The sequence below is a fragment of the Ananas comosus genome, linkage group 12, assembly GCF_001540865.1.
Source record: "Ananas comosus cultivar F153 linkage group 12, ASM154086v1, whole genome shotgun sequence".
NCBI lineage: Eukaryota > Viridiplantae > Streptophyta > Magnoliopsida > Poales > Bromeliaceae > Ananas > Ananas comosus.
Genome location: NC_033632.1, coordinates 2,574,721 through 2,586,707, shown reverse-complemented (window position 1 = coordinate 2,586,707; position 11,987 = coordinate 2,574,721). Strand labels below are relative to the sequence as shown.

General features: G+C 36.5%; 1 protein-coding gene across 1 annotated transcript; it reads right to left on the bottom strand.

Moving 5' to 3' along the window:
* On the bottom strand, positions 5,277-10,968 carry LOC109718050 (proline iminopeptidase). The gene is made up of 10 exons (XM_020244046.1): positions 10,503-10,968; positions 9,947-10,083; positions 9,668-9,841; positions 8,921-9,157; positions 8,739-8,839; positions 8,271-8,343; positions 8,024-8,092; positions 7,805-7,912; positions 7,219-7,344; positions 5,277-5,684 (listed from the first exon to the last, which is right to left on the bottom strand). The coding sequence occupies exons 1-10, from the start codon at positions 10,951-10,953 to the stop codon at positions 5,490-5,492; spliced, it is 1,671 nt and encodes a 556-aa protein (XP_020099635.1). The 5' UTR covers positions 10,954-10,968; the 3' UTR covers positions 5,277-5,489.

Sequence of the window (11,987 nt, the reverse complement as noted above, 5' to 3'; positions counted from 1 at the left end):
TTTATAATTTTAGTTCACTAATTATTTAAGAATTTTAGTTTTATGTGAAAATAGTAAAAAATTTGTAATTTTTAATAGATAAAAACATACAAAATTTTTATGAACTATGAAACATTTTAAATCTATTGCTTAACCCTTCAAAATATTAATTTTACTATCCAATTTTTAATTTATTTGGTTTAAATCAGTCAACGGTAATTTGACTTTTAAAATTTAAATACGTAATTTATTTTTACATATTTAGTTAGTATATTTTTTTTGTAATTATCGTAATTATAAATTTATTAAAATAAGTAATTATCTTATTTTTTAGAATTAAAGTGTCGTTAATAGACTCACATCAATCAACATGAAAGACTAAATAATAAAATAAAAATTTTTAAAGTTTATATAATTAGCTCAAAATAGTTTGCAGTTCAAAAAAATTTTATACATTTTTATTCTATACATTTTTATTATTTTGGATAAACCTCAAATACCACCTGTATGGTTTCGCACTTTCTCACTTTAGTACCATGTGGTTTACAATGTATCAATTTAGTATACCGCGGTTTCATTTTCTTCTATTCATAAGTTCCTTCGTTAATATTTTGTTAAATTATATATAAAAACCTTCAGATACTCATCTAAATTTATTCGAATATTTACTTTAGTAACTTTTAATTTTAACTTTGTCACTAATTTAATAAAAAAATTAGTAGAGAAGATAATAATAAGAGAAAAATAAAACTACCGTATACTAAATTGATATAATTTGAATTATAAAATATTAAAATAAAAAAATAGGCTTAAAATGCTAGACAGCTAGAGGCATTTCATGGTGCGGTGTACAATACGTACTTATACACCCGGTGCAGGCAATAATTTTTCCGTCTCGTGGATGCGCACGTGCGCCCACAGGCATTCGCCCGAACCATCCGTCCATCCCCTCTCCTGAGATCCATCCTCCCACGGAGCGCTCCCTCTCTGCTTCACACGTGCCACACAAAGAGAGAGAGAGAGAGAGAGAGAGAGAGAGAGAGAGGCGAGCCCGTCGCCGGCGGCGCCGCCGGGGACGGCGACGGGGCTCGCCGGAAACAATGCGCACGTGCTCTACGTGTTCAACCGCGCCGGCACGTGCCTCCTCTACCGGGAGTGGCACCGCCCCCTCCGCACCCTCGACCCCCAACAGGACCACAAGCTCATGTTCGGCCTCCTTTTCTCCCTCCGCTCCTTCACCGCCAAAATGGATCCCACAAGGTACCACCACCCCCCAAACACCTTCACCTAGGGTTTGTGGATTCGACCGTCGAATCCGATGATCTGACCCCTTGGAGTTGCTCCTCGTTGTCCTTTGGATCAGCGCCGATAAGGGGAACCTCGGGGTGCCGCGGCAGGGGTGCTCGTTCTATAGCTTCCGAACGAATACGTACAAGCTCAGCTTCATGGAGAGCCCTTCGGGTATCAAGGTTTGTGGATTTGTTGTGCGATCGGTTGATCTGTGTTGGTTTTTTGGTTTTAATTGTTTGTGCTTGCAATGTGTTTGAGGAATTGCTTGAATGAACGCCCTTGATCGGGTAACTAGAGTAGGTTGTTGCATGTTTGGTCGATCTATCAAAACATCTCTTAAATTCGCTAACTATGATTCATGAATCATGACTCAGTGTTGAGAAGGTAAGGGTGACTTAGTGCTCCTTCGGCCAAAAGCTGAAGCTCCAATTTGAAGCTTCTTTGAAACAGATTGTAGTGTGCTTGTAATAGCTTTTAGTTTAGCGGCACTTCTGCAGAAGTTCGGCTGAGCCAAAAAGGCTTTTTTATCGCCTTAGGCTTACGATTGCTTTTGTTTCTATTAATTTTCCCTGTAATTTGCTTTGCTTGTTTAGAATTAGCAGAGAGAGTCGAGTTGTCTCCAACAGTTGGTTTCTTTGCTCTTCTTCTAGTAATTACTGAGTTTCAGTACATTTAGTAGCATGATTAATTCTGTAGTTTATCTTCATGAATTCCTACCATTGTCCATTTATGTACTGGGTTTTTTCTCCAAATTTTGCAAAGAGGCTTTTTTAATGGCGATAATTACTATATGTTGATCTAACCAAGCTTTACTGGTTGCCAGAATAATGTGCCAATTCCCAAATTATGTTTCTTTTTTTCGTCTTGGTGCAGCTTATTTTACTTACTCACCCTAAGACAAATGATCAGCGGGAGTCCTTGAAGCATATATACAATCTTTATGTGGACTATGTTGTAAAGAATCCCCTCTATGTTCCCGGAACTCCAATCAAGTATGACGTTTCATCCTTCTTAAATAAAATTTATTTCTCAAGGAAATTAAACTGCTAATCTCTGAACTTAATAGTCAATTTTTACTTTGGTCCTCGATTGTATTACTGATTCATTGAATTCTTAAACTGTGAGCTAACAACAATTTGAACCCCGTGCGCATGCATTTCAGTTTCCTTTGTAGGCTGTCGAGCTTGAACTTCTTTTTCCTTCTTGTGTATATCTTGTAAATCAGTCTATAATATGCAGATCTCGAATGGATTTCTTTAGCAAAGTTAATAGACTACATGAAACTATATGGATACAATATTATGACCATCATCTGCAGTCCATATAAATTGCCGTTTATTTACATAGTATATTCTCTGACGATCTGACTTATTGCATAACGGTCTACATCAATGAATGTTAGGTGATTAAGCAATAATGATTCTGTAAAATGATCTTAATTTAAGGCCACAGTTCAATTCTCTTAAACAGTATGTGTTAGCGGGATAGATAGTCATTCATTTAATGTGCATTTTTTACGTTTGGTTGTATAATTTCTTTGGAAGTGTGAATTCGCTGTTACTGATCCTTTTCATTGTAGGTGTGAACTCTTCAACACGAATCTAGATAAATATGTGAAAACCTTGATTTAGCTTGTGGAGGTATTTTTTGATCACATCCTTTTTGCTTTAGCTCATCAATTTATGAGTGTTGTCTCTGCTTAAAAATATCTAGAGAACTTTGTTTCATATGAACCCTTTGGTTAGAGAATACCATTAGTTATCTTTGATTTGAAAAGAAAATTAAAACTAATGTGAATATAGTTAAGCCCAATGGATGTTCAGATGAGTTTTGACACCAACAGCATAGGTAAAGAGGAGAGCCACCATACATTTTTCATTTTATAATAATGATCCTCATTCAACTCCTTGGTTTACTGTGTCTGAGAGGTGAAGACGAGTCTCCAGATTGAAGGCTATCTCCAATTACTTTTTGACTATTCCTACATCTAAATGACTCTTTTAACTTGGTTAAATATGTCACATCAGTCTACATAAGTAACCCAATTATGAGAGGCGTGTAATAACCATTTGTATGTATCCAAACATGATCATCACTACCGCATTTATCAACAATGATATGAACTCTCTTTTGAACATTACCCAGGATCTATTTCGACAATCCAAACCTTTTTTTTTGGTTTTTTTCCAGTGAAGACATTTAAAACTAGTATCGAGATGTTGCAATATACTTCAAACTTCTCTACATAAAGTTAGAATATTTAAAACCAAGATTTGTTGACTAGATCACACTCATTTTCAAATGATGTACCAAGGCACTCTGTATACATTTTCGCACTATTCCTTCAATGTTCATACATATATAAACATTATATTCAATTATTGAAATATACTAGTCTGAGTGCCTCAAGCAATAAAGCTGATATTCTCAAGGGCCCTTCCATCCTCAAGACCCCAATGGAGTACAAAGAGTTGCTTTACTCTGAAAAATATTTATAAGCAATTTTATTAACAGCATATCTAGTAGCTACACTAGGTAAATAGTATAAGAATAAGAATTGAAGTTCTTTCAATGAACATAGCACGCTTGTTAAAGGACTTGTGGGAGGAAATAGGCCCCTACTGATTAGTTCTCTATCAATGCTAAAATATCCTTGAATTATTTACTGCTTCTTATTCTGAAAATCATTATTGACCCTGCAGGGTTTCTAAGCACTTCATCAGCTAATTCGTTCAATTACATTTGCAGAATTACACAGCCTAGGAAGGTTCCGTTTGGAATCAACGAGTATAGAAGAATATGGTGATCATAATACATCTCAAATCCTGTTCAGAAAACATTATCAATGCTTTAAGGATGCTTTCTAAACTTCGTCTGCAATCATTTTGTGTTTGTGCAAATATTACTTTGTTTTTTAAAAAAAACTTTTTATGAAAACACAGGTGATTTTGGGGGGATAGCCCATCTGTATGGATTTGGTAAGTATTTTAGTATTCATTCGACATTGTATTGAACAATTTGCTGGCTAATTTTCTTGCTTTTATTACCTTAAGTACTTCTGTAATAGTCAATTAGTTTTTGGTTTTTAACTTTCAGTACTTAGGTTCGTGCATTTGATCTTTTTATCTTAATAATTCATTAACATCGCAACATAATATAGGATAAATACTACTGATTATTCTCTCTATGCCACCAACATACCAACTATGTAAGATATCGTACTTCTCAAAACCTTGCATTTGTTGTGAATTATGTGAAGATTTATCAGATTTAAAATCGAAGCATGAAAGATAAAAGTAAATTCTAATTTCATTTGCGTTTCTTTTTCCATGAAATTGAAGGATATTTTGTCGATGTGTTAAATATTTTATTAACTTTGTTGTCCTCCATTGCCTGTATCGCCATGGACTACGAGCTTGTTGAGACCCCTTTCTCCAACATCCCTGCCACGAAACGTATGCTTTTTTATAGAAGTTTTATGCAACGAAATGTATCAAATAAAATATGCCCTTTTTAGTTTACTCGCAATATATCTATGAATTTTTGGCCACAAAATTGAAAAAGAAATATTTTTTTTTGGTTTAATTTGAAGAAGATGTTGTTACACCTTCAGCTTTGAGCCCAACGTACGCTTACCAATAAGAAAAATAAAGTTGGAAGTTCGAACACGCATCCAATCATGCAGAATTTGTAAAGTAATGATGTGAGGCCAAAGACTAGAACTTTTCACTAAAATTGTTGTTGCCCTTACAGATTTTTCAGTAAAATCTCTTTAACCAGTTGTAGCCTGATACAGAAGCCTCAAGATGCAGCATCCTACTGAGGGAACCAGATACACGCTAGGGCTTCCCCGCGAAGCCCGCAGGTCTAGGTCTTTATCTCTCAAACATCTGTCTTCCGCTTCAGCACTTCAAAGTTGGATGAAATAAGCACTTAACCTACTTGCCAGGCTCGTGTACTTCCAAAACTAGATTGAATAGAATAAGATCAGAAAGCAACATTCGCGGTTACTTGTGAACCCATTATACAATTTATTGCCGCTAGAAGGTGAAAGGTGAGACAGAGGAAACTACCATGGAAAGGTTTCATAGTGAGTAAATTTTTAAGCCCTTGAATGTGATATGATTTAATGCAAAATGAACCACAAAACAAATGAATCCATGCACATTATTGAATCAAATAAAGGATTCAACACCATAAGAGGGTCACCATTCTACAAATTAAAACCAAGGTTTCTTGCCTTGTAGCATGGCTATCAACTGATCGAAGACCTGGGAACCACCGTCACGGAGCCCCGAATGCATGTACTCGTTGGTCACCCACAGCCTTATCCCCGCTATCTCGGATGCTGTTTCCATGGCGATGTTGAAGTTCACATACATGTCTTCGTAGTAAACTGCTGCAGCGACTGGGACCTGCAGAAGATTTAAATTCAAATTAATTTATCTGACGGCAAGAAGTAGAACCATAGATTAGATTTCCATAAAAAATTTACAAATGTGATTAAAATTCTGTTGGACCATGTGTTTGACCAGATCCCAGAACGAAAAAATTTAGAACATGGTAATATGACATCAAACAAGTAAACTATTCATGGATGACTACAACCGAAGACGTCATTGTTTCTATGTCAAGTTGCTCTCACTCAGTGACAAAACGACAGTGCAATGGCAATCCTTGTAAGGCTTATGGGTAACATTACTAATGCATTATACCAATCGCAGTTAATAACTGGTTTTAGTTTTTTAAAATTCAGACACAACAACTAATGAGGAATCAATTACCACGTAATACAATGCTGACTCATAAACAAACATTCTAGAAGAGTTTCTACGGTACACATATCATTACTTCTTAAGTATTCCCATTTAGGGCATGTTTAGCTTGCCCCTTTTTTACCCTGAAATCAAAATCAGAATGGACGAATCCATTTGTCCGTGTTTGGTATACGGGATTCTCATTCCGATTTCGATTCCTGGGTGAATGGAATCCTCCCAATTGTCCTTTTTCCAATCCGGCATAGAGACCGGATTGGAAATTGAATTAGGGCGGAATGGATTTGTTCGAATTTAATTTAATTTTTTAAAGCTCATTTTTTAATTAAAACATAAGTTTAAGTTTAAAAATTATATTTATAAATTTAAATTTAAATTTGAACTTAAATGAAAAATTAAAATTCAATCAAGCATTTTGAATCTAATTTATAAAATTGAATTTAAATTTAAATTTAATTTAAAATCTAAAGTTCTATTCAAATTCTATTTAAAATTTAAATTAAATTTATGGATTCAAATTGAAATTTAAATTATAATTTTAAGTTTGCATTTGGATAAATCGAAATTTAGTTTTATATTTTGAATTATTCGTTCAATTTCAAATTTTAATTTTTAAAAAAATATATTTAAAATTTTGGCATCATTTTAAAATGTTGACCTATATTTTCAATATTTAAATTTCGGTTTGAATTTAAACTAATATATTATAAAGATAAAATTGACATATTAATTTGATTACGCTTCTGATATCTATCCGAACCAAATACTGACAATAGGAATGATTCATTCTAATTCCGATTTAGGTGGTGAATCAAACAGAATGAGATAATGAATCATTCCGATTCCGTTTCTAACTTATTCTCATTCCGATTCCGATTCCGATACCGATTCCGACTTCGAACCAAACACACCCTTAGAGTATCTGAAGAAAATTAGTACAGAATTTACTACAGCATTAATCTTCTAGTACTACCCGTGTATATAATAGGCTTGCATTTATTTACATAAAATTGGATTACATAGATAAGGAGTTGACTACTATGATATGAAATTTTTGTTACCGCTATGATATCATATGAAACATTTATTTCCATAGTATAAAGAATTATTGTAAGAGATTTTACTGATAGCTCTGAGAAGAATAAGAATGTGACTCCAGAGTGAGAATATGTACCTGATTATTATTTAGCCGGTTCACGTCATACAGTGGAGGCCAGTCGTTCTTCTCAGCCAATAGATGAGCAGCTTCCTTGAAGTGTCTCAGAGCATGGATTTCCTCAAACATCCACGGAAATACCATCTGGATAATGAAATAGTGCATTGATTAAAATTTGTAAACAGAAGCCATAAGGAGAAAAGATAGAAACTACAACAAATATAAGCTGCCCTAGAAAATCGGACGGTGGTCTTAAGACCGGCCATCTAACATCATAAATTACATATGTAAACCTTGTAAATGTTACAAATGTCCCCCTAAATATTGAAGTATCATGAATATACTACCTGTAGTATGCATCTTATGTGCATCCTTATATTGCGAATTCTAAGGAGCATAGATTTTTGAGGTGTAGGGGATATCTATATAAACAGTCATAAGGGGCCACATGTCAAAAGATATTCCACACAGCGAAAATCCAAATGAAAATTGCTCCATAGTTGGGGTCTGAAGTACCAAATAATATGGGCATGCCAAATCATATGGCCATCCCAAAGGTAGCATCAACATAAGGGCTTTCATAGAGTGTTCGCTTTAAATTTACCTCGCCAGTAAAATATACAGGACGACCATCTTTTGCAGCTTTGATCGGATCAAAAAAGCTCTCAAATTCGCCCCTGATCTTGTGAGCTGACCATTGTGACGAAGCACCCTTTGCTCATGCACAGTAGAAATTTGAACCAAACCAAGGAAGAAATAATTTAGCGAACACATCTGATTAAATCAACAGAAAAACAGTGACTTGTAAAGGCTTGCTAACTACCTGGCAGTAAATGGATTCATGCATAAGTGCATACAGGGGGTTTGTATCAAACTCTATCCAGCTCTCGAACTGAACAAAAATGTACAATATCAATTAATGGAAGGAGGTAAAGAAAACAATCAAAACATAGTGTATCAGATAGAAACATGCATGGTTGGAACTTAGTTTGGAAACCAACTTATTTGTGACTGCAACAAGGAAAGTAATGAGGTAAAGAAATCAGATGAAAGGAAGAGGAGGAGTTTACAGCTTTCAAAAAGTAGTAACTTATTTGCCTTTGTGCACCTGGAACTAGTACAGGATCCCAAACCCTCTCAAACCTGTTGCAGAATAATGTCAAATCTATGCAAATATAGCAACTAGCAAGCTCTTAAAATTACGAGGATTTTAACATGTATCCCTCCATCATCAGCTATTTACATACAAACTTGTAAAATCTGAATTCTGATAACATCCCTTGAAAGTCAAGTTTCTTACAATAATATTCTTTTCTTAAGTCACCCATTTGATGGGCTAAATGCTGGTTTTGTATTAAAAAGATTGGCACAGTCGTAAGTACAAGGGTATGAATGGAAGAATTGATTTGTCAAATGGCATATATAAAAATTTCAGATCTCAAGGGCAATATGTATCTATGTAAATGTCTGCGCAGGAATTGATTATTTTGCAAAAATATGTATATAAATATCTCTAAAAAGTAATATCATCATCTTACATGTAATGCAAACGTTCAAATCCACCGCCGGAGCCTAAAGCTACAAGTCCTAGACTTTGCAACCCCTTTGGAGTTAAAATACCCCCAGATGGAAGGCATACCTATTCAAACAAAATTATACTATAAATGGTACAATCATGAATGAGTAAATACATGGGGAGGTAAATTAGAATGAGACGAACCCCTCCACCTTCAGCTTTGGTCAAGTAATTTACGACTTCACGGACAACTTCAATATCCTGAGGAAACCTTTTATAGTACTTCTCATTTTGATGCACAACCTGATCAAAGCAGGCTCTGTATACAGAGTCGGCGGTGCAGCCCTTTCCAACTGGTGGAATCCCGCCAGTCAAAAGAACAGACTTCAGGCCTTGTGGAGCAAAACTCAAATAGGTAACTGCACAGAACCCACCGTAGCTCTACACAAGTAAAAGAATGGACATAATAAGTGATACAAAACTCTCAGGTAAAAATAAAACTCAATCAAAACACAAAAAAAAAAGTTTTTTCATATTTGTAAACAATACATAACCGAATAAGGTTTAGCTAGTAGGAGTTATAATTCTAATAGTTCCATCGTGCTAAGGTGAACCTAAGAATCTCTATTTAGTAAAGCTATATAATATCAATATATATCTATACACATGCAAACAGTGAAGTAAGAAAAATCATTTCAAAGATTAGAAGGCTGCAAAACAACCTTTGAGCCAACATATTATGATCTGGCAGCAAAAAGCAAAGTGTTTTCCTTTGCTGGTCTGCTAAGTAGTAAATACAAGCAATAAGACATCGAATGAGCACAACATGGAAATCTATGTCTTGTTTCCTAATCTTACTACCAAGTTCTCGTATAAACTATCAATAAAGCAACAACACTATACAGGCAGCTGATGGTAAGATTGGGATATAGATAGAGCGAGAAGTCATACTTGCCCCAACACTGTCCAAGGTCCAGCATCTGGTACGAGATGAATGCGGATAAATTCAGCATCTTTAACTATATTATCTGCTCGAAAATGTTTTAAGTAGTCAACCAACTTTGCTGCAGATGTAATTTGTGAAAGAGATGAGACTGTTAAAGGTGTTGATAGACCAGTTCCTCGCTGCCAAGAAGAAATTCATTCATGTAAGAATATTTATAGAAAAATAAAAGAGGAAGATATAACAGATGGGGTAATATAACAATGAGTTGAAAATCTGGATCATGCCTGATCTAGCAAGATAACACGATAATCTTCGCACGCTTTCTTCAGCCATCCACTAGCATCGACCGGGCGAGGGCTTTCAAATCCGGGCCCACCTTGAAGGTACAACAGATATGGCAAAGCCTGCTCTTCCTTCCCAGCTGCAAGAATAGCATTGAAAGAGAGAATTTCATTGAGTTCATACATCCACTTCATGCCCTAGATTTTTTTGAAGCCAAAAAACTGTAATTGTACAACATTGAAAGCTAATAAAAGTGGTACCTTCACTATATTCTAATTAAATTTTCCCTGTTAGCTACCTAAATATGCGATTTAAGAGACCAGATAGTAACTCGCAATTCATAAGGAAAAATAAAGAGGAGAATATATGTTTCCTACACATATCTGCACATGAGTCCATGCAATTGCAGCTCAAGCTGCGACTCAAACATTGTACCCGAATTCTGATTCTACAACGATCATCAAAATGAGCAATTGACCACAAACCACACTTGCTACGAAGGAACTCGAGGAAGAGCACATCAAAGAGCAAAGAGAAACGGCGCGAGGTGGAGAGTACCGGCGACGACCTCGCGAGCGAACACGGTGATCTTCGCGTCGGCGGCGGCGGCGGCGGAGTGGTCGAGGGGCACGGCGAAGCGGTGGTCGCGGAGGCTCAGATCGGGCACGGAGTACCACGCCCCGGCGGCGTGCGCCTCCTTCTCCTCCGGCGACTGAGGCGGAGCTGCGGCGGAGGACGCCATGGACGCCGCCGACGTACGGATCCGCGGCGGCGCGGCGCGGCGGAGGAGGGGGAGTGAGGGAGGAGGAGATGGGGCGGCGCGCGAGTGCGGGAGCGTCGCCGAGAAAAGGAGCGAGGAGTGGCGACCCGCTGTCGCGCGCACAGCATCAGCGGGAGGAAGGGGACGGTGCGATCTTATCGCGCGCATCACGGAGCAGTGAAGAGCCGCCACGTCGCGCGTGATCATTCGCCATTGAGCACTGATCAGCGGGCGGAAACAGAAGGACATGAAAACGCCCAAAAATTATTTTTATTACATTCTTTTTGGGGTTTTTTTGCATTTAGCCCCCTAGTAAATTTTTATTTTAAAAATAGCCCTATCAAAATTTAATTTGCAAAAATGGCCCTGCATCTGCCACGCAGGCGCCACGTCAGCGCCACGCGGGCTGGGCATGGGCCAGTGTATTAAGTTAAACACGGTGAACCATTCACCGTGTTCAAACACGGTGAATGGTTCACCGTGTTTAGTACGTATTTTTTCCTAGGGAGTTAGGGATGTTAATGGGGTATGGATATCCAAAATATTATTCGAACCTAAACCCGAATAAATTATATATATACATAATTTATTTTTATTTATTTATACAATATATAAAATATCTAATAATTTTTATTTCTTAGATCTTCATCAATCCAATGGTATAGATTTTTAAAATTATTAGATATTTTATACCGTTGGATTGGATGAAGATCTAAGAAATAAAAATTATTGGATATTTTATATATTGTATAAATAAATAAAAATAAATTATGTATATAAAATAATTTATTCGGGTTTAGGTTCGAATAATATTTTGAATATCCATACCCCATTAACATCCCTAACTCCCTATTCCTCTACAAAAAATACGTACTAAACACGGTGAATCATTCACCGTGTCTAAACACGGTGAATGATTCACCGTGTTTAACTTAACTACCGCCCCCAGCCCCGCCCGCGTGGCGCTGACGTGGCGCTTGCGTGGCAGGAGTAGGGCCATTTTTGCAAATTAAATTTTGATAGGGCTACTTTTAAAATAAAAATTCTTCAGGGGGCTAAATGCAAAAAAAGCCCTTTTTTAATATATATATATATATATATGCTATCGGAAGCATGGAGCCTTCCGTACTTTCAGCTCGTTTTCGATGTTGCGACTTTCGAATCGTCGATCGGCTCCGTTAAACTTGATCTAGAGTATTTGAAGTATCTAGAAAAAAAATTTTATGATTTTACGATATTATTTGCCTAGTAAACGAAGGGGCTCAAAATCAACGGTTGAAAAT